The sequence below is a fragment of the Hyla sarda genome, chromosome 6 (assembly GCF_029499605.1).
Source record: "Hyla sarda isolate aHylSar1 chromosome 6, aHylSar1.hap1, whole genome shotgun sequence".
Taxonomy (NCBI): Eukaryota; Metazoa; Chordata; class Amphibia; order Anura; family Hylidae; genus Hyla; species Hyla sarda.
Window position 1 is genome coordinate 53,640,264 of NC_079194.1, and position 27,432 is coordinate 53,667,695.

At 44.5% G+C, this 27,432-nt stretch overlaps 1 protein-coding gene across 1 annotated transcript in view; it reads right to left on the reverse strand.

The window, feature by feature from the left end:
• Positions 1–397: 397 nt before the first annotated feature.
• RRP7A (ribosomal RNA processing 7 homolog A) overlaps positions 398–27,432 on the reverse strand; it is a 28,625-nt gene continuing 1,590 nt past the window's right edge. The window contains exons 3-7 of the mRNA XM_056523771.1: positions 16,229–16,354; positions 12,295–12,418; positions 10,373–10,470; positions 7,723–7,921; positions 398–621 (exon numbers count right to left, since the gene is read on the reverse strand). Of these exons, the coding sequence (XP_056379746.1) occupies positions 536–621; positions 7,723–7,921; positions 10,373–10,470; positions 12,295–12,418; positions 16,229–16,354 (633 nt within the window). The 3' untranslated portion in view covers positions 398–535. The remainder of the gene's footprint in view (positions 622–7,722; positions 7,922–10,372; positions 10,471–12,294; positions 12,419–16,228; positions 16,355–27,432) is intronic.

The following is a 27,432-nucleotide window of genomic DNA, read 5'->3' on the forward strand; positions in this document are numbered from 1 at the left end:
CATTAAGTGTCGCACTTCTGCAGATGCCATTATCTGTATTGATCACGGCATCTGAGGGGTTAATAGCGCACATCCGCACGATCGCGGATGTCCGCCATTACCGGTGGGTCCCTGGCTGCTATCAGCAGCCGGGACCTACCGCGCATGACCCGAACATCGCTCCGATGCTTTCAATTATGTATAGGACGTAAGTGTATGTCCTGATGCGTTAAGTACCATGTCACCAGGACGTACATTTACAACCTGGGTCGTTAAGGGGGGGTTAAGATTTTTTTTAAACAGAAGTAATTTACAAATCTGTTTCGGGCACCAGTTTTTTTTATTTCTTTTTTTTAAGTGTTTTCCAGTGGAGTACCCCTTTAATGCAGTTTTTCCATTTATGTACAAACACAACCGCCATCTTTCATGTTGCTTTTACCAGATAAACAAATACTGCAGTCATGGATTGATGAATAAAAGTAATATGTACATCTGCTATCAGTGTTTCCAGTCTGTATAATATAACAGGATACATTAAACCGCAGAGACAGGACTTTCAGTAAGGTCGGAACCTTCTCTGCGCTCTCATCAGTGCGATCTTCTGCTTATCCTCCTCAAACTTCTGCCGTAACTCAGCCAGGTCTGAAAGATACAGTAAACAGGACAGCTGCATGATTCCTCCATTTCATCCCACTTCATATTACAGAGTATTCACATTTATGAAATGTTGTGATCTGTCAAGTCACGTAAAACCTATTTATATGGAATTTTATGGAAACCTGTCTTCAGTTTCATGCTGCCCAAACCACAGGCAGTATGAAACGGCAGTGACTCTTCTCTTACAACAGTATAGTATGACGGGGGAGAAATACTTAGAACACTGGATGAAACAGTGTTCTAAGTCATTGGGGCGGATACTATTAACCCCTTAAGGACCAGGCCATTTTACACCTTAGGACCAGAGCGTTCTTTGCATATCTGACCACTGTCACTTTTTAATAACTCTGGAATGCTTTTAGTTATTCTGATTCCGAGAATGTTTTTTCGTGACATATTCTACTTTAACATAGTGGTAAAATTTTGTGGTATCCTTTCTTGGTGAAAAATCCCCAAATTTTATGAAAAATTTGAAAAATTTGCATTTTTCTAACTTTGAAGCTCTCTGCTAGAGATGAGCGAACTTACAGTAAATTTGAATCGTCACGAAATTCTCGGCTCGGTTGTTGATGACTTTTCCAGCATACATTAGTTCAGCCTTCAGGTGCTCCGGTGGGCTGGAAAAGGTGGATACAGTCCTAGGAAAGTCTCCTAGGACTGTATCCACCTTTTCCAACCCACAGGAGCACCTGAAAGCTGAACTAATTTATGCAGGAAAAGACATCAACTGCCGAGCCGAGAAGTTCGTGACGAATCGAGTTTACTGTAGGTTCGCTCATCTCTGCTTGTAAGGAAAATGGATATTCCAAATAAATGTTTTTTTTTGATTCACATATACAATATGTCTACTTTATGTTTGCATCATAAAGTTGACATGTTTTTACTTTTGGAAGACACCAGAGGGCTTCAAAGTTCAGCAGCAATTTTCCAATTTTTCACAAAATTTTCAAACACTATTTTTCAGGGACCAGTTCAGTTTTGAAGTGGATTTGAAGGGTCTTCATATTAGAAATACCCCATAAATTACCCCATTATACCTACACCCCCCAAAAGTATTCAAAATTACATTCAGTCAGCGTTTTAACCCTTTAGGTGTTTTACAGGAATAGCAGCAAAGTGAAGGAGAAAATTCACAATCTTCATTTTTTACACTCGCATGTTCTTGTAGACCCAATTTTTTTATTTTTACAAGGGGTAAAAGGAGAAAATATATACTTGCAGCCCAATTTCTCTCGAGTAAGCACATACCTCATATGTCTATGTAAAATTGTTCGGCGGGCACAGTAGAGGGCTCAGAAGCGAAGGAGCGACAAGGGGATTTTGGAGAGTACGTTTTTCTGAAATGGTTTTTGGGGGGCATGTTGCATTTAGGAAGCCCCTATGGTGCCAGAACAGCAAAAAAAAAAAAAAATATAAAAAAAAAACATGCCATACCATTTTGGAAACTAGACCCCTTGAGGAACGTAACAAGGAATTAAGTGAGCCTTAATACCCCACAGGGGTTTCACGACTTTTGCATATGTAAAAAAAAAAAAAATTTTTCACTAAAATGTGTGTTTTCCCCCAAATTTCACATTTTTGCAAGGGTTAATAGCAGAAAAGACCCCCCAAATTTGTAACCCCATCTCTTCTGAGTATGGGACGTCAAGTGCTCTGCTGGCGCACTACAATGCTCAGGAGGAGGAGCGCCATTGAGCTTTTGGGAAAAAAAATTTGGAATGGAAGTCAGGGGCCATGTGCGTTTACAAAGCCCCCCGTGGTGCCAGAACAGTGGACCCCCCACATGTGACCCTATTTTGGAAACTAAACCCCTCACATAATTTAATAAGGGGTGCAGTGAGTATTTACACCCCACTGGCGTTTGACAGATCTTTGGAACAGTGGGCTGTGCAAATGAAAAATTAAATTTACGATTATCTGTGACAGCCCATATCGCAAATGCATGCAGGGTCTGGGCCACCGCTGCAATTCAAATGGTAAATCAGTGTTTAGCAGCCGGGGGCACCCAGCTGTTGCAAAACTACAACTCCCAGCATTCCCGGACAGCCATGCTGGGGATTGTAGTTATGCAACAGCTGGGTGCATCCTGGCTGGGAAACCATATTAAAAAAAAAAAAAAAAAAAACCTGATGATCGCCTCGCCCCGGTCCCCGTAGGTCTGTCGCAGATCCTTTTCTCCATGTGATCCTGGTGTCTCTGTCCTCCCAAATACTAGGACCTTTCCCAGCCAATCAGTGGTCGCAGAGGTGTCATGTGTCAGGCCAGTGATTGGCAGAGCAGGAAGGTCCTGTAAGTCTCAGACACTGGCCTGCATGGAGGAGAACGGGATTTATGGCCGACCTATAGAACGTGATATTGGTGCAGCCCTACTTCCAGCTAGGTCATAACTACAAGATCTCCCCCTACTTTGTATAGGGAGAGTATTATCGAAATCATCAAGGAGGGGAGAAGTTGGTGGGCACCTACCTGCTGACTCTGAGGCCATTTCCAGCCAGTTTAAGGTTTAATCTAAAATGCCACAGCGGTTCAAACTAAACCAAAACCTCATTGTAAGAAAGGAGCCTGTCAAGGTTTCATGCTGCCCATGGTACAGGCAGCATGAGACTGAAGGCAGCTATTCCTGTCGAAATGACGGCCATCATGGCAGAACTGGCAGTCTTAATTAGAAGTCAATGAGGTCCATCAGGTGCTGCCAGTGTAACCGGTCAGTGATCAGTCACAGCTTTAATTCTGCAGGACTTTGGGTGCCATAGGCTTTGTATTCTTCAACTGCACTCAGTATATCCCTGTATGAACCCGGTTTGGAGATGCTTTTTGCAGTGTAGTGTTGCTGTGCCCACTCCAGCAGTTGAAAAACTACATCTCCCATCATGCGAGTTATGATTTCGCAACAGCTGAACACTGGCGTACTGTATAGTTTGGGTCGTACCTCTATGCCAGTACTGCACTCAGGCCCTGATTGGGCAGAGCAACTCATGACTTACAGTACAAGATGTTCATTACCTACCTGGTTTAGACTGTCATTTAACCTGTTGGGGACGAAGGGCGTATCCATACGCCCGTGAGAATTTCGGTCCCCGCCGCGCTCCGGGCGGGGATCGCGCCGGGGTGACTGCTGATATCGATCAGCAGGCACCCCGTGCAAATGCCCAGGGGGGTCATTAGACCCCCCCATGTCGGCGATCGGCGCAAATCGCAAGTGAATTCACACTTGCGATTTGCGCCGATTACGGGTCTATGGTGACCTGGTGACCCGGAATAGAAGGGGGATCGCGGGTGTCTAAGACACCCACGATCCCCCTAAAGCGATAGGAGTGAGGTGGCAGGGTTGCCACCCCTCCTATCTCTGCTATTGGTGGTCTAGACGCGACCACCAATAGCAGATCAGGGGCGGAGGGGTTTACTTTCGTTTTCCCCGTCCTGCCCTCCCACAATAGGCGGGGCAGAACGGGGAAAACGAAGAGGAGCGGGCGCCGACGTCCACTTACCCCTCCGGAGGCAGCGGAGCGACGGGGATCGGCGGCAGCGACGGAGATCTGCGGCGGCATGCGGCAGAAGAGGACGGCTCCCGGATGCGACGGAAGCCGGTGAGTATTTGCCTAGCAACATCTAGAGGGCTACAGTCTGAGACCACTATAGTGGTCTCTAGACTGTAGCCCTCCAGATGTTGCAAAACTACAACTCCCAGCATGCCCAGACAGCTGTTTGCTGTCTGGGCATGCTGGGAGTTGTAGTTTTGCAACATCTGGAGGTCCACAGTTTGGAGATCACTGTTCAGTGGTCTCTAAATTGTAGCACTCCAGATGTTGCAAAACTACAAATTCCAGCATGCCCACACAGAAAACAGCTGTCTCGGCATGCTGGGAGTTGTAGTTGCGTACCTCCAGCTGTTTCATAACTACATCTCCCAGCATGCCCTGTGATCAGACATGCTGGGAATTGTAATTTTGCAACAGCTGGAGGCACACTGGTTGGAAAATACTGAGTTAGGTAACAGAACCCAACTCAGTATTTTCCAACCAGTGTGCCTCCAGCTGTTTCAAAACTACAACTCCCAGCATGTACTGACAGACAGTGCATGCTGGGAGTTGTAGTTTTGAAACAGCTGGAGGTTTGCCTCCCCCCCCCCCCCCATGTGAACGTACAGGGTACATTCACACGGGCGGGTTTACAGCAAGTTTCCTGCTTCAAGTATGAGCTGCGGCAAATTTTTCGCCGCAGCGCAAATTCCAAGCGGGAAACTCACCGTAACCCGCCAGTGTGAATGTACCCTAAAAACACTACACTACACTAACACATAATAAAGAGTAAAACACTACATAAACACCCCCTTACACTGTCCCCCCCAATAAAAAGGAAAAACGTATTGTACAGCAGTGTTTCCAAAACGGAGCCTCCAGCTGTTGCAAAACAACAACTCCCAGCATTTCCGGACAGCCACTGACTGTCCAGGCATGCTGGGAGTTTAGCAACAGCTGGAGGCACCCTGTTTGGGAATCACTGGCGTAGAATACCCCTTTGTCCACCCCTATGTAATCCCTAATTTAGTCCTCAAATGCGCATGGCGCTCTCTCACTTCAGAGCCCTGTCGTATTTCAAGAAAACAGTTAAGGGTATGTCCGTACTCGGGAGAAATTACACTACAAATTTTGGGGGGCTTTTTCGGCTTTTACCCCTTATGAAAAGGAAAAGTTGGGTCTACACCAGCCTGTTAGTGTAAAAAAATTTTTTTTTTTTTTTTTTTTTTTTTTTTTTTTACACTAACATGCTGGTGTTGCCCTTTACTTTTTATTTTCACAAGAGGTAAAAGGAAAAAAAGACCCCCAAAATTTGTAACGCAATTTCTCCTGAGTACGGAAATACCCCATATGTGGGCGTAAAATGCTCTGGGGGTGCACAACAAGGCTCAGGAGTGAGAGCGCACTATGTACATTTGAGGCCTAAATTGGTGATTTGCACAGGGGTGGCTGATTTTACAGCGGTTCTGACATAAATGCAAAATAAATAACCACATGTGACCCCATTTTGGAAACTACACCCCTCGTGTAATGTAATAAGGGGTACAGTGAGCATTTATGCCCCACAGGGGTCTGAAAGATTTTTGGAACAGTGGTACGTGAAAATGAAAAATTTAATTTTTTTGTTTGCACAGCCCACTGTTCCAAAGATCTGTCAAACGCCAGTGGGGTGTAAATGCTCACTGTACCCCTTATTACATTCTGTGAGGGGTGTAGTTTCCAAAATGGGGTCACATGTGGGGGGGGGGGGGGGGCTTTGTAAATGCACATGGCCCCCGACTTCCATTCCAAACAAATTATCTCTCTAAAAGCTCAATGGCGCTCCTTCTCATCTGAGCGTTGTAGTTCGCTCGCAGTGCACTTTACGTCCAAACATGGGGTATTTCCATACTCAGAAGAAGTGGGGTTACAAATTTTGGGGGGGCATTTTCTCCTATTACCCTTTGTAAAAAAGTAAAATTTGGGGAAAAACCAGCATTTTAGTGGACAAATATTTTTTTTTCATTTACACATCCGACTTTAACAAAAAGTTGTCAAACACCTGTGGGGTGTTAAGGCTCACCATACCCCTTGTTGCGTTCCTTGAGGGGTGTCGTTTCCATAATAGTAAGCAATGTGGGGTTTTTTGCTGTTCTGGAACCATAGGTGCTTCCTAAATGGGACATGCCCCGCAAAAACCATTTCAGAAAAACTCACTCTCCTAAATCCCATTGTTGCTCCTTCGCTTCTGAGCCCTCTAGTGAACCTGCCGAACACTTGACATACACATATGAGGTATTTTCTTACTCGAGTGAAATTGGGTTACAAATTTTGAGAGGATTTTTTTCCTTTTACCCCTTGTAAAAATTCAAAAATTGGGTCTACAAAAACATGCCAGTGTAAAAAATGAAGATTTTGAATTTTCTCCTTCACTTTGCTGCTATTCCTGTGAAACACCTAAAGGGTTAAAACGCTGACTGAATGTCATTTTGAATACTTTGAGGGGTGCAGTTTTTATAATGGGGTCATTTATCGGGTATTTCTAAGATGAAGACCCTTCAAATCCACTTCAAACCTGAACTGGTCCCTGAAAAATTCCGATTTTGAAAATTTTGCGAAAAATTGGAAAATTGTTGCTGAACTTTGAAGCCCTCTGATGTCTTCCAAAAGTAAAAACTTGTCAATTTTATGATGCAAACATAAAGTAGACATATTGTATATGTGAATCAATATATAATTTATTTGGAATATCCATATTCCTTATAAGCAGAGAGCTTCAAAGTTAGAAAAATGCTAAATTTTCAAATTTTTTATGAAATTTTTTAATTTTTCACCAAGAAAGGATGCAAGTATCGACGAAAATTTACCACTAACATAAAGTAGAATATGTCACGAAAAAACAATCTCGGAATCAAATTTAGAAGTAAAAGCATTCCAGAGTTATTAATGCTTAAAGTGACAGTGGTCAGATGTGCAAAAAATGCTCCCGTCCTTAGGGTCATAATGGGCTCTGTCCCCAAGGGGTTAAAAAATAAATAATAATAGAAAAAAAAGTTAAAGGGTTACTCGGCTACCCAGCGTCCAGAACATTGAGTTCCTAACTAGAGATGAGCGAACTTACAGTAAATTTGATTCGTCACGAACTTCTCAGCTCGGCAGTTGATGACTTATCCTGCATAAATTAGTTCAGCTTTCAGGAGTTCCGGTGGGCTGGAAAAGATGGATACAGTCCTAGGAAAGAGTCTCCTAGGACTGTATCCACCTTTTCCAGCCCACGGGAGCACCTGAAAGCTGAACTCATTTATGCAGGATAAGTCATCAACTGCCGAGCCGAGAAGTTCGAGACGAATCGAATTTACTGTAAGTTCGCTCATCTCTATTCCTAACGCTGTGTGCGGCTTCCGTGTTCACACCCACCCCCTTGTGACATTACACAGTCATGTCACGCCCCCTTCCCATAGACCTTCATTGAGGGGGGTCAGGCGTGAACACGGAAGCCCGCACACAGCGTTCGGAACTCAATGTTGCGGACGCTGGGGAGCGGAGTAAACCTTTAAATAAAAGAGCATAGGAAAAATTTGGCACTTACGTTCTTTCTTTTTATTCCGATGCTGCCAAGCGTAGAAGTTTAGAAGCTCTTTCTGGGCTCTCTTTCTCTTTTCCTTCTGTGTCAGCCGAAGATTGATGGCTTCTGTCCTGGCTGTGCCTGGGCGGCGACCCTTTCTTGTGACGGTTATCCAGCCCTCCTCATCGGGTACCCCTTCTTCTTCCTTGGCTTTGTCCTCTTTCTATTGAAATATACACTTTATATTAGCCATCTCCATACATGATGCCAGCCCATCATTATATCGTGTATTAGTAAACAGTAAGGGGGGTTATCCAGCCTCAGGATAGGCCAGTGATTCCCAATCAAGGTGCCTCCAGCTGTTGCAAAACTACAACTCCTAGCATGCCCGGACAGCCGTTGGCTGTCCGGGCATGCTGGGAGTTGTAGTTTTGCAACAGCTGGAGGCACTCTGCTTGGGAAACACTGAGATAGGCCCTCACCAGTCAGCTGTTGGAAGGGGCAGCAGCCTTTGTTTCTGCTATGAATAAGCATGACCATGCAAGGAAACAAGTGCAGGGAGCAGTGATGGAACGTGTGCGCTGACACCCATCATAGCCAGACAGTCATTTTACCAGCAGTTTGTTCGACATTTCTTCTGGGGAATAGGACCAGACAGGCTAGCGTTTACTCCCCATGCACATCAGTGGGCCTTAGGCATCCACAGCCCCCTCTTGTTTGTTACTAACTACAGTGGTCCCTCAAGTTACAATATTAATTGGTTCCAGGACGACCATTGTATGTTGAAACCATTGTATGTTGAGACCATAACTCTATGGAAACCTGGTAATTGGTTCTGAAGCCCCAAAATGTCATCTAAAAATAGGAAAAAGTCAGGATTAAAGAACAATAAGTAGATAACTAATATAGATAAAGCAAATCCTTAGATATAAAAGTAAGAAAGATCTGCTGGGAGCTGTAATCACTGTCTATGTAGAGGACAGGAGCTTCTTCAGGGTCCTGTACAGTACACAGTGTCCTAAAAAAGTAACATGGAGCCGCCCTCACCTGGTGTCCAAAGGAGCAGCTAACCCTGGTACAGGTAAAGAGTAGTACAGAACATGTAATACCTTCCTGTACTGTAGGGGGCGCTACCAGACAGGAATTCAGTGCATGCACTTCAGTAATACAGGGGTTTTACCAGTAAATGCCCATTCTGATTGGTCAGATCTTCCAGCCAATGACACGTTTCACAGATCTGGACTGTCCGTACATTGTATGTTGAGTCTGGTTTCAAGTTACAATGGTCCAGAAAAGACCACTGTATGTTGAAACAATTGTATGTTGGGGGATCACTGTACTGTATACTGGAAACACAAGATCTGCCATTACAGAGATGTTGTGACCCAGTCACCACAATTTGGCCCTTGAATGTTCTGCTTGCCTCCAATACAAGGTAAAGAACTGGATGCTGTCCTGGGGGAGGTTAATGTTAGAGATGAGCGAACTTACAGTAAATTCGATTTGTCACGAACTTCTCGGCTCGGCAGTTGATGACTTATCCTGCATAAATGAGTTCAGCTTTCAGGTGCTCCGGTGGGCTGGAAAAGGTGGATACATTCCTAGGAAAGAGTCTCCTAGGACTGTATCCACCTTTTCCAGCCCACCGGAGCACCTGAAAGCTGAACTCATTTATGCAGGAAAAGTCATCAACTGCCGAGCCGAGAAGTTAGTGACGAATCGAATTTACTGTAAGTTCGCTCATCTCTAGTTAATGTAATGACATCAAAGTTACTCATTCCCCCGTTTTAATGTAATGAATGATAGGTTTATATAGTGGATTTTAACATTAGGAACACTATCTCAGGAGAGGAGTAGTCAGCTGACTAGGATTTGTGTATGGTTGTCTTAAGATGAAGCACGCGGCAGGATATAGTAATCAGAAAACAGGAGACAAAAGAAGATTTAAGAAACTGGGGGAGGGGGGAGAGAAGAAAAAATAAAAAATAAATGTCCTTATTCCCCTACTAACCAATCACAGCACAGATTTAGAAGGACTTTGATGGTCTATCCACAGCTGGGTGCCGGTGTTGTAAAGAAAACCGTGCCTCGTAGTCAATGTGACCAATCGTAGGGGGCGGGTGTGCGCATCCCAGCCAGTCACAGTGGCTTTGCCAAGTCGGCATTTGGAGCAGTTGCTCTGGTCACATTTGGCTATGAGGCACTGTTGTCTTCACTACACTGGCATTTCTGCTTATCAGTGCTCCACATTATACAGTGAATGGGGCCAGAAGTTGTATAGTGGTAGTGCCAGGTAACTGCAGCTCAGTTCCCACTGAAGTACAAAATGGCTGAGCTGCAGTTACCTGGCACTACCACTATTTCAGCCATGTTCACTAAATAGTGTAGGGTGCCAAATGGCTGATGGCTGAGATGTCTGGTGTTGGCATCCACCCGATTAGCGAGTAATGCCCTGTTCTGTGGATAGGCCATCAACTAAAAATTTTCAAAACATATCTTTAAAAAGGGGTACTCTGGGGAAGATAACATCCTGTGGAGATGGGAGATAAGCAGACATCACCATAACATGAAGAGCACTAAAAGAAATGATGAAGAAAGCTGCACTGTGATTGGATGCTATGGACCCCAAACTAGAATGGGTACCTAAAACCCTCATCACCCCAAATTCTTTTACCTTTGCCTGTTTAGCATCATATTCCTGCATATACTGATCAATTTCAGCTTGGAGAGCAGCAACGTCCGTAAAAGAATTCTCATAATCCTCTATCCACTCTGAATTGGGTAAAACAAAGTTTCAGTGTTAGAGAATAAATACATTTTAAGAATAAACCCCAAATCCCTGTAATAATGTTAAAGGCCAAGTCCCAGGTGGTTTTTATCTACCCGTCGGCCTTAAAGGGGTACTCCAGTGGAAAACAATTTTTTTTTTTTAAAGTCAACTGGTGCCAGAAAAAGTAAAAAAGAAAAATGTGCAAATTACTTCTATTTAAAAAATCTTAATCCTTCCAGTATTTAGCTGCTGTATGCTCCAGAAGAAGTTGTGTAGTTCTTTCCAGTTTTTTTTTTAAAGAAATCAGCTCTGTTTTTCTAAAAATTGTTTCCCACCAGAGGACCAGTCTAACTGATAAATCTCTTCCAGAGACCGCGCCAAATGACTTGTATGACTTGTAGCTCAGGCAACAGAAAGGAAATATAGGTAATTATTTTTTTTTTTTTTAAAGAAGTGATGCAGGAATAGAGAGAGCTCATTTACTCTTCAAGACAGCACCCCACCTGTCCCCAGGTTGTGTGTGGTATTACAACTTGGCTCCGTTTTAATAGAGCTGCAATAACACATACAACCTGAGGACAGGTGTAGTGCTGTCTTTTTTTTTTTAAGAAATCTGCCATTTTTCTAAACCTGGATAACCCAGTTAAAGGGGTACTCCGGTGGAAAAGCAATTTTTTCTTTTTTAAATCAACTGGTGCCAGAAAGTTAAACATATTTGTTAATTACTTCTATTAAAAAATCTTAATCCTTCCAGTACTTATTAGCTGCTGAATGCTACAGAGGAAATTCCTTTCTTTTTGGAACACTGATGACATCACGACCACAGTGCTCTCTGCTGACATCTCTGTCCATTTTAGCAACCATGCATAGCAGATGTATGCTAAGGGCAGCATGGTGGCTTAGTGGTTAGCACTGCTGCCTTGCAATGCTGGGGCCTTGGGTTCAAATCCCACTAAGGACAACAATAAATAAAGACTTATTATAATAAGTCAGCAGAGAGCAGTGTTCTCGTGTCATCAGAGAGCATTCCAAAAAGAAAATAATTTCCTCTGTAGCATTCAGCAGCTAATAAATACAGGAAGGATTAAGATTTTTTATAGAAGTAATTTACAAATATGTTTAACTTTCTGGCACCAGTTGATTTAAAAAGAGAGAAAAAAAAAAGTGTTTTTCCACCGGAGTACCCCTTTAAGGATAGGCCAAGAACCCTCGCTGATCACTGCAGCCTTTCTGCTTCCTACCAGGCACACTGCCGTACGCTGGGTAGTGCAGCATTTTCCCAAACAAAGTGCCTCCAGCTGTTGCAAAACTACAACTCTCAGCATGCCCGGACAGCCAAAGGCTGTCAGGGCATGCTGAGATTTGTAGTTTTGCAACAGCTGGAGGCACCCTGTTTGGAAAACACTGGGTTAGGGGCTGTACCTGGTATTACAGATGGCAAATTCAATTCAATGGGATGAAGAATACCAGGATCAGCTGCTCATGAATGAAGCGGATCCATATATAAAGCCTTCGGGTACGTTCACACGCGCTGATTTTTTAGCGGGTTTTCCGCTGCATATTTGAAAGTGGGCGGGCTCTTCTCAGCTTTCCGCCACAGATTTTCTGCGGCGGAATGTACACTGAGGAAAATCCGCCGCAGGCTCCATTGAAGTCAGTAGGGACTGTGGTGGATTTTCTGCAGTGTACATTCTGCCGCAGAAAATCTGCTGCGGACAGCCGAGAAGAGCCCGCCCACTTTCAAATACGCAGCAGAAAACCCGCTAAAAAATCCGGGCGTGTGAACCTACCCTTAGAACCACCAATAAAATTTCAGATTAACTCACTGTGTATTCCGGCTTTTACAAAATCATCTCTTGTTGATACGACCAGTGACGTCGGGACTTTCTCGAGCCTGAATTTTTTTACCGCAGTTGCTTTTTTGAACACAACATAAGCCACTTTGAAGCCCTGTAATACACAACAGGTTATTATTGTTAGTAACAAAAAAAAAAAAACAATATGAACAATAGTTAAATAAAGCTGGATTTCTTCATCCTTTAACAGAGAAACCGAAATTAAAGGGGTTTTCCAGTGGTCGACCACGGTTTTAGGTCCGGTTGTAAAAGCGCATACGGGGCAAAAATGAGCCGACCGGACATTTCACTCCAGGAGCGCATAGAAAGGCATACGGGAGCGCGAGGTTTTAGCTCTCCCCTGCCGTATGCGCTCCCGTATTGGGGGAAATGTAATGGGAACCCAGCCTAACACTGAGCAGGCAAATGTATGCTGGGTGGTCAGGTAGAGGAGGCAAACATCTGATGCCTGGACATAAAAACATGTAAGTAGAAAGTTACTTTTTTGGGGGGGGGGGGGGGGGGGGGGGGTTTCCCTTAGATGTTGGGGTCAATAGCAAGTGGTGGCTCCTTCTGCAACACCCATATGACACAATCTTGGGGTGTAAAAAGGCTATCAAAGGTCCCTGTGCCCGCTATGGGTATTTTCCTACTAGGGCACCTGGTAGTAAGTCACTGTGGGAAAACCCAATCATAACACTATAAATGGCATGTACAGTCATGGCCGTAAATGTATTTCTCTCAGAAAAGGATTGCAGTAACACATGTTTTGCTATACACATGTTTATTCCCTTTGTGTGTATTGGAACTAAACCAAAAAAGGGAGGGAAAAAAAGCAAATTGGACATAATGTCACCAAACTCCAAAAATGGTCTGGACAAAATATTGGCGCCCTTTAAAAATTGTGGAAAAATGTGATTGTTTCAAGCATGTGATGCTCCTTTAAACTCACCTGGGGCAAGTAACAGGTGTGGGCAATATAAAAATCACACCTGAAAGCAGATTAAAAAAAGGAGAGAAGTCCATGTAGTCTTTGCATTGTGTGTGTGTGTGTGTGTGTGTGTGCCACACTAAGCATGGACAGCAGAAAGAGGAGAAGAGAACTGTCCGAGTTCAACAATCAACAATCTCTAGATTATAAGTCCTTCTCCAGAGATCTAGATTTGCCTTTGTCCACAGTGCGCAACATTAACAAGAAGTTTGCAACCCATGGCACTGTAGCTGATCTCCCTGGGCGTGGACAGAAGAGAAAAATTGATGAAAAGGTGTCAACACAGGATAGTCCAGATGGTGGATAAGCAGCCCCAAACAAGTTCCAAAGATATTCAAGCTGTCCTGCAGGCTCAGGGAGCATCAGTGTCAGCACGAACTATCCGTCAACATTTAAATGAAATGAAACTCTATGGCAGGAGACCCAGGAGGACCCCACTGCTGACACAGAGACATAAAAAAGCAAGACTACATTTAGCCAAAATGAACTTGAGTAAGCCAAAATCCTTGGGAAAATGTCTTGTAGACAGATGAGACCAAGATAGAGCTTTTTGGTAAAGCACATGATTCTACTGTTTACCAAAAATGGAATGAGGCTTACAAAGAAAAGAACACAGTACCTACAGTGAAATATGGTGGAGGTTCAATGATGTTTTGGGGTTGTTTTGCTGCCTCTGGCACTGGGTGCCTTGAATGTGTACAAGGCATCATGAAATCTGATATTACTAACGGATATTGGGTCGCACTGTACAGCCCAGTGTCAGAAAGCTGGGTTTGCGTCCAAGATCTTGGGTCTTCCAGCAGGACAATGACCCCAGACATACGTCAAAAAGCACCCAGAAATGGATGGCAACAAAGTGCTGGAAAGTTCTGAAGTTCAGCAATGAGTCCAGATCTAAATCCCATTGAACACCTGTGGAGAAATCGTAAAATTGCTGTTGGGAAAAGGCGCCTTCCAATAAGAGAGACCTGGAGCAGTTTGCAAAGGAAGAGTGGTCCAACATTCCGGCTGAGAGGTGTAAGAAGCTTATTGATGGTTGTGCAACCAAATATTAAGTTAAGGGTGCCAATAATTTTGTCCAGGACATTTTTGGAGTTTCGTGTGACTTTATGTCCAATTTGCTTTTTGTCCTCTTTTTTGGTTTAGTTCCAATACACACAAAGGGAATAAACATGGCTATAGCAAAACGTGTTGCTGCAATCCTTTTCTGTGAGAAATAATTTTCTTGAAAAATTTCAGGGGTGCCAACATTTACGGCCATGACTGTAGGTTTGCAGGAAGGGCTACATGAGTGTTCTGGGCATAGTGCATCCTTTATAAGTACTCACACGTGTTACTCACAGGGCCTCTCAGTCTTAGCACAAGGGGTTCTTATTGTAGAGCCGTATTACAAATACTTATACAGTGGTCTCAAGTTACACTAATAACTGGTTCCCGGACGACCATTGTATGTTCAACCCATTGGATTTTGAGCCGCTAATGTAATGAAAACCTGGTAATTGGTTCTGAAGACCCAAAATGTCATCCAAAAACAGGAAAAAGTGAGGAAGAAAAATAAGTAGATAACTAATACAGATAAAGCAAATCCTTACATATAAAAGTAATAAAGATCTGCTGGGAGCTGTAATCACTGTCTATGTAGAGGACAGGAGCTTCTTCAGGGTCCTGTACAGTACACAGTGTCCTAAAAAAGTAACATGGAGCCGCCCCCACCTGGTGTCCAAAGGAGCAGCTAACCCTGGCACAGGTAAGAGTACAGAACATGTAATACCTCCCTGTACTGTAGGGGGCGCTACCAAACACCAGTCAGTGCATACGCTTCAGTAATACAGGTAAAGAGTACAGAACATGTAATATCTCCCTGTACTGTAGGGGGCACTACCAAACACCAGTCAGCGCATACGCTTCAGTAATACAGGTAAAGAGTACAGAACATGTAATATCTCCCTGTACTGTAGGGGGCGCTACCAGACAGGAATTTAGTGCATACACTTCAGTAATACAGGGGCTTTACCAGTAAATTGCCCATTCTGATTGGTCGGTTCTTCCGGCCATTGATCCGTTTCACAGATCTGGACTGTCTGTACATTGTATGTTGAGTCTGGTTTAGGTTACAATGGTCCAGAAAAGACCATTGTATGTTGTAAATATTGTAACCTGAGACTATTAGAAGTTATAGAGGGATCACTGTATTTAACTTTTTTTTGGTCAATGATTAGTTTCACTTTATCGCAACGTCACCTATAAGAAACAACAACAACTTTTGGCTATGACTTATGAGTTTTTATGTCTTTTTGTAGGACTGCACACCTTTTTAACACTGTGAGGGGAGATTTATTAAAAGCTGTGCAGAAAGAGTAGACCAGTTGCCCATAGCAACCAGTCAGATCACTCATTTTTAAATGGGCCTAATTGGTTGCTATGGGCAACTTTTTCTCTGCACAAGTTGTAATAAATCTCCCCCTGTGCGTGTACTACTGTTGGCTTATCTTTATATATGTCATTGGATGGCAGCTATTTGTAATTTTTTTTTCTGTTGGAAAAAACTAATAAAAAAAATAAAAAAGCCCACATTCAACTGCATCTAAAATGTCTTCCTCCCAGGAAACCGGGATGAAGAAAACAATTCTGCAGAACCCATACAGACTTAAAGGGGTACACTGCTGCTCAACGTTTGGAACTAAACTGTTCCGAACACTGGAGGCGGGAGCTTGTGACGTCATAGCCCCGCCCCCTCAATGCAAGTCTATGGGAGGGGGCGTCACGCCCCCTCCCATAGACTTGCATTGAGGGGGCAGGGTGTGACATCATGAGGGGGGCGGGGCTATGACATCACGAGCTCTCGGCGCCAGCGTTCGGAACAGTTTGTTGCTGAGCAGCGGAGTACTCCCTTTAAGTAACTACATCAACCCCCATCCATATTATTAGCCTCACCTTAGCGGCTTTCTGGGTGAAGAATGAATGCCCCTGCACCTTTTTTTTCATAGAAGGACCTGGTTTGTCAAGCAGTTCCACAGATTCAACATGGCCCCAGGACTTGAAGATCTCCGATAAACCATTCTAGAGAAAAATATATTGTAATGAGAAAGATCGCTAGCCAACCGTAAGGTCTTCGTATCTATATAGTGTTGTCCAACCTGTTCATTGCTAAAAGTCAGGATAAATCAAATAGCCTATTAAAAACAAAAAAATAGGTTTTCCTCACATACACAAGACTATAATTCAGTGTTTTGCAGTGTGCCTCTAGCTGTTTCAAAATTAAACACTACAACTCCCAGCAGGCCTGGACAGCTTAAGGCTTTTTTTTTTTTTTTGGTGTGGGGGGGGGGGGGGGGGGGGGGGGGAAGATACCGTTACATCTCTCTTTTTTATTCTTAAAGGGGTACTCCGGTGTAAACCTTTTTTCGTTAAAATCAACTGTTGGCAGAAAGTTAAACATATTTGTAAATTACCTCTATTAAGAAATCTTAATCCTTCCAGTACTTATTAGCTGCTGAATGCTACAGAGAAATTTATTTTCTTTTTGGAACACTGACGACATCACGAGCACAGTGCTCTCTGCTGACATCTGTCCATTTTAGCAACCGTGCATAGCAGATGTATGCTAAGGGCAGCATGGTGGCTCAGTGGTTAGCACTACTGCCTTGCAGTGCTGGGGACTTGGGTTCAAATCCCACTAAGGACAACAATAAATAAAGCGTTATTATAAAAACATCAGCAGAGAGAACTGTGCTTGTGATGTCATCAGAGAGCATTCCAAAAAGAAAAGAATTTCCTCTGTAGTATTCAGCAGCTAATGAGTATAGGAAGGCTTAAGATTTTTTAATAGAAGTCATTTACAAATATGTTTAACTTTCTGCCACCAGTTGATTTAAAAGAAAAAAAGGTTTTCACCAGAGTACCATTTAAAAAAAAAAAAAAAATAACTTTCCACAGGATGCAAAAGACCCTTCAGCTTTCCATGTAGCTGAGGTTTAAATGTGCGACAATTCCCTGATAATCTTCAGACTGGTTATTTAGTCATCTCTACTCAATAATCATTCTGCTGCTACTGTTAGGCTATGGTCACATGGTAGAATGTCCGTGTGATAACGTTTACTGACAGCGGAGCGCCTGCAGAGCATGCGCCGTCTCATTGGCCAGCATGCTTTTTGTGTGGACTGCGCAAATGATTAGACATGACTATTCTTTCTGTGGACACTGGAATCGGAATTTCCACACCAGTAACATCCGGTGCGGAAATTCTGCCATGTGAACCGTGCAGCAGAATCCTACTGAAATCAATGGGACTCTGCTGCTGCGGAATGTCCATGCAGAAATGTCATCATGTGAACACAGCCTAATGGAGAGGAGCTCTCCATACACTGACATCCTGGCGATCCCGTGGTGGGCTTGTGTTTATACTCGGCAGCCAATCAGAGGAGGCGGTGCTAAAGGTGGAGGGATGGAGCAGCAGCAGGGGGTTTGACACTGTATATAAATTGTAGTCACAGATCACAGCTCTATATACTAATGGACTAGAGAAAAAAAAAAAATTAAACCAAAAAACCATTAAGGAAATAACATAACATCCTTTCCACTGACTTGCATATTATTTTTTGAACTTCCAACTTGACAAGCACTTTAGTAAAGGGAGTCTGCAATTATGTTGCCTGCCCGTTGCAGCATCAAACCCAGACCGGCTCCCTCATGATTAACAAGAGTTACTCTGAAATGCTGCGTTTCAGAAAAAAACTAAATAAAAACACTGTTCTAAGCCGACCCATTGCACAATTGTAGTGTCCAGAAGGTGGTCTTGCCCTTATCTAGCTTGGTTGACAGGTTTCTCCTTACACACAAAGGGGCAAGAGACTCATCAACCCGATCCAGGCAGGGGGTAAACTGGGGAGACCGCCATGAATACCACGCTCAGTACAAAAGGGATTGAGTAGAACTTCATTGTCAGTGATAAGCTGGTTCACCCGCACCAAACCCAATACACCGGGTTATAATGCGAGCGAACTGGATTAAAAGGAGATATAACCCAATGCGATTGGTGCCGCCGTTCAGAAGACAAGACAAGTAGGAGCTTGTCCTAATGAATATACAATAGTCAAAAAAATAAATAAATAAAGGGAACACTAAAATAACACATCCTAGATCTGAATGAATGAACTAATTGTATGAAATACTTTTGTCTTTACATAGTTGAATGTGCTGACAACAAAATCACACAAAAATTATCAATGGAAATCAAATTTATCAACCCATGGAGGTCTGGATATGGAGTCACACTCAAAATCAAAGTAGAAAACCACACTACAGGCTGATCCAACTTTATGCAATGTCCTTAAAACAAGTCAAAATGAGGCTCAGTAGTGTGTGTGGCCTCCACGTGCCCGTATGACCTCCCTACAATGCCTGGGCATGCTCCTGATGAGGTGGTGGATGGTCTCCTGAGGGATGTCCTCCCAGACCTGGCCTAAAGCATCCGCCAACTCCTGGACAGTCTGTGGAGCAATGTGGTGTTGGTGGATGGAGTGAGACATGATGTCCCAGATGTGCTCAATCGGATTCAGGTCTGGGGAATGGGCGGGCCAGTCCATAGCATCAATGCCTTCCTCTTGCAGGAACTGCTGACACTCTCCAGCCACATGAGGTCTAGCATTGTCTTGCATTAGGAGGAACCCAGGGCCAACCGCTCCAGCATATGGTCTCACAAGGGGTCTGAGGATCTCATCTCGGTACCTAATGGCAGTCAGGCTACCTCTGGCAAGCACATGGAGGGCTGTGCGGCCCCCCCCAAAGAAATGCCACCCCACACCATTACTGACCCACCGCCAAACCGGTCATGCTGGAGGATGTTGCAGGCAGCAGAACGTTCTCCACGGCATCTCCAGACTGTCACATGTGCTCAGTGTGAACCTGCTTTCATCCGTGAAGAGCACAGGGCGCCAGTGGCGAATTTGCCAATCTTAGTGTTCTCTGACAAATGCCAAACATCCTGCACGGTTTTGGGCTGTAAGCACAACCCCCACCTTTGGACGTCAGGCCCTCATACCACCCTCATGAAGTCTGTCTCTGACCGTTGGGGTGGACATATGAACATTTGTGGCCTGCTGGAGGTCATTTTGCAGGGCTCTGGCAGTGCTCTTCCTGCTCCTCCTTGCACAAAGGTGGAGGTAGCGGTCCTGCTGCTGGGTTGTTGCCCTCCTACGGCCTCCTCCACGTCTCCTGATGTACTGGTCTGTCTCCTGGTAGCGCCTTCATGCTATGGACATTACCCTGACAGACACAGCAAACCTTCTTGCCACAGCTCACATTTATGTGACATCCTGGATGAGCTGCACTACCTGAGCCACTTGTGTGGGCTGTAGACTCCGTCTCATGCTACCACTAGAGTGAAAGCACCGCCAGCATTCAAAAGTGACCAAAACATCAGCCAGGAAGCATAGGAACTGAGAAGTGGTCTGTGGCCATCACCTGCAGAACCACTCCTTTATTAGGGGTTGTCTTGCTAATTGCGTATAATTTCCACCTGTTGTCTGTTCCATTTGCACAACATCACGTGAAATTGATTGTCAATCAGTGTTCTTCCTGAGTGGACAGTGTGATTTCACAGAAGTGTCATTGACTTGGAGATACATTGTGGTGTTTAAGTGTTCCCTTTATTTTTTTGAGCCGTGTAGCAAACTACTGAGTGTGTGCACATAATGAAGAAGACTAAGGGTCTGGAGCTCAGTGTCCTCAAAATTCACAAAGATATCAGAAAAAAATTGCTGCACAGAACAATGTAAGTGACCATTGTCCTAATCAGCATCTTATTTAATACACTGTCCTCAGATAGGGCAACAAAACATTAATCTCTTTAAAACATTGCCATCATAAAAGAAAGAAAAATAATAAATTGGCATCATAACTTTTGATCGGTCGAGGTCTCAGTGCCAAGACCCCCCATTATCTTTAGATATAGAGGGGAGAAGTATATACCTATGCGCTTCACCCCCTGACTCGGCGCTCTCTCTGACATTATAAGTCTATGGATTCCATCTTCTGCACTGAGCCGGGAGTGAAGTGCGCTGGTATATCTAGAGATCAGTGCATGACAGGTCTTTTAACCCCTTAAGGACTAGGCCATTTTATACCTTAAGGACCGGAGCGTTTTTTGCAATTCTGACCACTGTCACTTTAAACATTAATAACTCTGGAATGCTTTTAGTTATCATTCTGATTCCGAGATTGTTTTTTCGTGACATATTCTACTTTAACATAGTGGTAAAATTTTATGGTAACTTGCATAATTTCTTGGTGAAAAATCCCAAAATTTGACGAAAAAATTGAAAATTTTGCATTTTTCTAACTTTGAAGCTCTCTGCTTGTAAGGAAAATGGATATTCAAAATAAATTTATTTTTTATTCACATATACAATATGTCTACTTTATGATTGCATCATAAAATTGACGAGTTTTTACTTTTGGAAGACACCAGAGGGCTTCAAAGTTCAGCAGCAATTTTCCAAATTTTCACAAAATTTTCAAACTCAATATTTTTCAGGGACCAATTCAGTTTTGAAGTGGATTTGAAGGGTCTTCATATTAGAAATACACCATAAATGACCCCATTATAAAAACTGCACCCCCCAAAGTATTCAAAATGACATTCAGTAAGTGTGTTAACCCTTTAGGTGTTTCACAGGAATAGCAGCAAAGTGAAGGAGAAAATTCAAAATCTTCATTTTTTACACTCGCATGTTCTTGTAGACCCAATTTTTTTATGTTTGCAAGGGGTAAAAGGAGAAAATTTTTACTTGTGTTTGTAGCCCAATTCCTCTCGAGTAAGCACATACCTCATATGTCTATGTTAATTGTTCGGCGGGCGCAGTAGAAGGCTCAGAAGCGAAGGAGCGACAAGGGGATTTTGGAGAGTATATTTTTCTGAAATGGTTTTTGGGGGGCATGTTGCATTTAGGAAGCCCCTATGGTGCCAGAACAGCTAAAACCGCCCACATGCCATACCATTTTGGAAACTAGACCCCTTGAGGAACGTAACAAGGAATTAAGTGAGCCTTAATACCCCACAGGGGTTTCACAACTTTTGCAAATGTAAAAAAAAAAAAAAAAAAAAATATCTAAAATGCTTGGTTTCCCAAAAATTTGACATTTTTACAAAGGGTTAAATCCAAAAATACCCCCCAAAATTTGAAGCCCAATTTCTCCCGATTCAGAAAACACCCCATATGGGGGTGAAAAGTGCTCTGCTGGCGCACTACAGGTCCCAGAAGAGAAGGAGTCACATTTGGCTTTTTTGAAGCAAATTTTGCTCTGGGGGCATGCCTCATTTAGGAAGCCCCTATGGTGCCAGGACAGCAAAAAAAAAAACACATGGCATACCATTTTGGAAACTAGACCCCTTGGGGAACGTAACAAGGGGTAAAGTGAACCTTAATACCCCACAAGGGTTTCACGACTTTGGCATATGCAAAAAAAAAAGAATACATTTTACCAAAAATGCTTGGTTTCCCAAAAATTTAACATTTTTACAAAGGGTTAAAGCAGAAAATACCCCCCAAAATTTGAAGCCCAATTTCTCCCGATTCAGAAAACACCCCATATGGGGGTGAAAAGTGCTCTGTTGGCGCACTACAGGTCCCAGAAGAGAAGGAGTCACATTTGGCTTTTTTGAAGCAAATTTTGCTCTGGGGGCATGCCTCTTTTAGGAAGCCCCTATGGTGCCAGGACAGCAAAAAAAAAAACACATGGCATACCATTTTGGAAACTAGACCCCTTGGGGAACGTAACAAGGGGTAAAGTGAACCTTAATACCCCACAAGGGTTTCACGACTTTGGCATATGCAAAAAAAAAAGAATAAATTTTACCAAAAATGCTTGGTTTCCCAAAAATTTAACATTTTTACAAAGGGTTAAAGCAGAAAATACCCCCCAAAATTTGAAGCCCAATTTCTCCTGATTCAGAAAACGCCCCATATGGGGGTGAAAAGTGCTCTGCTGGCGCACTACAGGTCTCAGAAGAGGAGTTACAAATTTTGCTCTGGGGACATGCCGCATTTCGGAAGCCCCTATGGTGCCAGGACAGTAAAAAAAAAAAAAAAAAAAACATGGCATACATTTTGGAAACTAGACCCCTTGGGGAACGTAACAGTGTTACAGTGAGTACTTACACCTCACAGGTTTTTTGAAAAGTGGGCCATAAATTGAAAAATTAGATTTTTTTTACAGTAAAATGCTGGGGTTACCCAATTATTAACATTTTCACAAGGGGTAATATGAGGAATTGGGTTACACATTTTGGAGGGCTTTTCCCCCTGACTATAAAAATACATCCACATATGGGGTAACGTGCTGGACGGGCGCACAACAAGGCTCAGAAGTCATAGAGGTCACTTTGTATTTGTGACCTTTGGCATATCAGTAGCTGACGGTTACATACATTCCGAGGAAAATACAAAAATGAAACACCCACATGTGACACCATTACAGAAAGTACCCACCCTGAGGAATGGGTATAGGGGTAAAGAGGACATTTTTAATGCACAGGTGTTTCCTAAATTTATTTTCCAGGAATGGATGAAGGGTAGCTTTTGAATATTGCAATTTTCAACCTATACTCTGCTTCATTTTTCTGGGAACAACTAACATGTGACTCCGAATTGTCGCCTGGAAATACGACAGAGCTCAGCGAGAACTCTTCGCATTTGAGGCGGATGTTTGTTACGGACCTAACAGTTACATACATTCAGAGGAAAATACAAGAAAGGAACACCCACATGTGAGAATACTACAAACAGTACACCCCCTAAGGAAGGTGTATAGGGTGAAGTGGAGATTTGGAACAGACGGGTGTTCCCTTCATTTATTTTCCAGGAATGGATGAAGTGTACTATGGGGGGGAAAAAAAATTGCAATTTTAGAACTGATATGCCAATTATTTTCCCAGAATGATGACCCAGAGTACAGCCAAAAGTAAAAATGATGCCCGCCCCAAACCCTATACTCTGAATCATCATTCTGGGAAGGGGATATGTGGGGCCGTCCCTATTCTGTTACCTCAAATGCGCAACCCGCTCAGGTGGAGAGAGAGAGCGTTGCGCATTTGAGGCAACTGCAAACCTCCAATGCTGTTGACTCTGTGTCCCATGACCCATTTTTGGGGGACAAAGATATTATGAGGGGCATTGGGAAAGAGGTTTTGGGTTTGATTTTTTGGGGGTAGGGTATTTTGGTATAAAATTTGGAAGATAATGTACCCTGGACTGGTACATTGGAGCCGAATTCTGGGGAATGAAATTTAGGGCAAAGAATGGAAAATTTAGTACTCCATGGAAGTGTGATACTCCCTGAAGCAGCCTATGCAGAGGCCCGGATGATCGGGGCAAGTGTCACACTGAATGGTGGTGTCCATCCGTCTCCCCTTCCTGTGACACACTCTGCATCTTTTCTGGGTTCGTCCCGACCTTCCAGTGTTGGGGATCACACATGGAAAGTGTTGGCCGGGGACGATCCGGGGACCTAAAGTTCCAGAGGTGCTCTGACCCGCTCTTTGGCGATCACCATAGATGAGGGCCTTTAGAACTACCTCTTGGTACTCCAGGTATGTCCCTGTGTTGCCAGCGTTCTGGTACAGTATAAAAGAGTTGTACATGGCAACCTGTACCATGTAGACCGCAACCTTTTTATACCATACGCGTGTTTTCCGCATGGCATTATATGGCTTGAGGACTTGATCAGAAAGATCAACTCCCCCCATATACCGATTGTAGTCCAGAATACAATCGGGCTTGAGGACCGGTCCCGCGGTACCTCGCACAGGGACAGGGGTGCTGCCATTCCCATGAATTGTGGTGAGCATAAGGACATCCCTCTTGTCCTTATACCGGACCAACAACAGGTTCTCATGGGAAAAGGCACAGGACTCACCCCGGGGGATAGGAGCATGTAGGGAATGATGGGGCGGAAGGCCTCTTTGATTCTTCCGGACTGTCCCACAAGCGACCGTGGATCTGGCGGCGAGGGATGAAAAGAGAGGGATACTAGTATAAAAGTTATCCACGTAAAGGTGGTAACCTTTATCTAGCAATGGGTGCAAAAGGCCCCAAACGATTTTCCCGCTAACACCCAGAGTGGGGGAACAATCTGGGGGTTCAATGCGGGAATCTCGTCCCTCATACACCATAAACTTGCAAGTGTACCCGGAGGTACTCTCGCAAAGTTTATACATCTTCACGCCATACCGCGCTCGCTTGGTCGGGATGTATTGCCGGAAGCTGAGTCTCCCCTTGAAGCTGATGAGCGACTCATCAATAGAGACCTCCCGCTCCGGGACATAGGCCTCCCAAAATCTGGCCCCGAAGTGATTGATGACCGGCCTGATTTTATACAGGCGGTCATACGCGGGATCAGTTCGGGGGGGACATGCCGCACTATCAGCATAATGCAAACATCTCCGAATGGCCTCGAACCGGGAACGTGTCATGGCCATACTGTAGAGGGGTGTCTGGTAAAAGACGTCCCCACTCCAATATTGCCTGACACAGGGTTTTTTAACTATACCCATATGCAGCGCAAGGCCCCAAAAGGTCCTCATTTCGGCTGCATCGACTGGAGTCCAGCCGCCGGGTCTAGCTAAAAGTGAGCCCGGGTTAGCGGCGACGAACTGTTGGGCGTACAGATTCGTCTGTGTAACCATCAAATTAACAAAGTCGTCACTGAAAAAATGACCGAAAAAGTCCTTTTCAGTGAACCCGGCGATGTTAATTTTGATTCCTGACTCGCCAACAAACTCAGGAATCACGGGCTCGTGGTCCGCTGGCTCAGCCCAGTCAAGTTCTCCGGTACGAGGTACCAGTGACCTTGGCAGGGGGGCTTCACTAGTATGAGCGCCAGGGGGACTCATACTAGCATGGGGCACAGGCTCAAGGACAGAGGAGGTTTGCGGCACCGCATGGCGGCGAGTTCGCCGCCTTGGTGGCTCATCATCTGAACTAGATGATGAGGAGGACGATGAAATAAGGAAGGTGGGGTCTTCATCGTCCTCTGAGATGCTTTCAGAGTCGGAGGCAATTAGGTCATATGCCTCCTCCGCCGAAAACACTCTGCGGGCCATTTCCCTACTCTAATGGGGATACGGATATGTGTGTGTGGGGGGGGGGAAAACTTTATTGGTGTGTGTGCTGCGTGTGGTGTGGTGAGATACTACCTCCCTAACCCGCCCTAACCCGCCCTAGCCTAACCTAACTAAACTAACCCGCCCTAACAGAAAAAAATATAAAATAAAAAGGGGACTTTTAAAAAAAAGGGGGACTTCTAGCGCAAAAAAAAAACCCTGCACCAAAAAAATAAGCGTTTATCTAATCAGTGGTGTGCGCACTGATTAGCGCTTGTGGCGGCAGGGGGCGCAGAAGTCAGTGGGGGGTCCAGCCACTCAGCCCAGGACAGTGGCTGGTGGCTTGTTCACAGACCCCCACACAAAAAACCCGAAAAAAATAAATAAAAAAACGCTTTACCCCGAAAAAAATGCACCCGCCTGAACCAAAAAAAAAAACGCTGATCAGTGATAAATCACCGACAGCGGTGGGACAGGCTGCACACACAGGTACGGTCCGTCCACACAGTACACGCCTGCTACTGGTGGCACGGACCGCCTATGGGGGCAAAAACACGCTAGAAAACCCGAAAAAAAGCGCCGGCACCACAAAAAAAAAACGCTGATCAGTACTACGGGACTGATCAGCGGCGGGTGGGCTTTAACAAACGGTGGCGGACCGCTCTTTTATAACTAAGAGGGTCCGCACACACGCTTAGTGAAAAAAAAAAAAAAAAAAAAAAGATCTGCGCCAAAAAAAAAGGCTGACGGCAGACCGCAGCGACCCAGCAGGGCCGGGGTCACGCAGCTAAAGGTGCTACGGACCCACGGACACCCACTGAGGTACGCCGAAAAAAAAAAAATTAAAAACTATTTTTTTTTTTTAACCCTAACCTGTCCCTACCTAATCTAAAGCTATCCCTGGGGATTTCTGTGCCAAGGGGCCACAGAAAGGGGGCAAGGGGCACTTTTTTTTTACTGAGGGGATGGTGGGCAGCACGGGGCTCCGTCCTGCACACCAGATCTCTGTGGAATGGTGGGCAGAACGGAGCAACGTGCTCCTAGCCCACCAGATCCCCTCCCATTACATTGTGATTGGTGTGGCCACTTTGGCCACCCAATCACAACTGTACTGAGGGGGTGGCCACAATGCCAGCCCCAAGTACAGCATGGATGGTGATTGGTGGTGTATACTACACCACCAGTCACCATCTATATCCAGGTCACAGGGTCACACGTGACCCTGATGACCTGGAACCGCTGCAGAACGCCGGTTAGTACTTACCGGCGTCCTGCAGCGATCGCCGGTATAGGAGGTCCTCCGTACCTCCTCCGGCACACTGCCGGGATGTCTGCTGATAGAAATCAGCAGACATCCGGCTCCGATCCCCGCCCGGCGAGCGGCGGGGAACGGAATCGCAGCGCATCGCTCGTCTGAATTGACGAGCGATGCGCCGCGATCGCCGACATGGGGGGTCATCATGACCCCCCTGGGCGATATGCCCCGATGCCTGCTGATCGATTTCAGCAGGAATCGGGCGCCGGCTCCGCTCCAGATGGTTGCGGGGGGCCGGCAAAACACATGACGTTCTCATACGTCATGTGTCCTTAAGGACTCGGACATGGAGACGTATGAGAACGTCATGTGTCCTTAAGGGGTTAAAGGGGTACTCTGGTGGTAAACTTTTTTTTAAATAAAACTGGTGCCAGAAAGTGAAACAGATTTGTAAATTACTTCTATTAAAAAAAAAATAATAATAACTTAATCCTTCCAGTACTTATTAGCTGCTGAATACTACAGAGGAAATGGTTTTCTTTTTGGAACACAGAGCTCTCTGCTGACATCATGACCTCAGTGCTCTCTGCTGACATCTCTGTCCATTTTAGGAACTGTCCAAGCAGCATATGTTTTCTATGGGGATTTTCTCCTACTCTGGACAGTTCTTAAAATGGACAGAGATGTCAGCAAAAAGCACTGTGGTCGTGATGTCAGCAGAGAGCTCTGTGTTCCAAAAAGAATAGAATTTCCTCTGTAGTATTCCGCAGTTAATAAGTACTG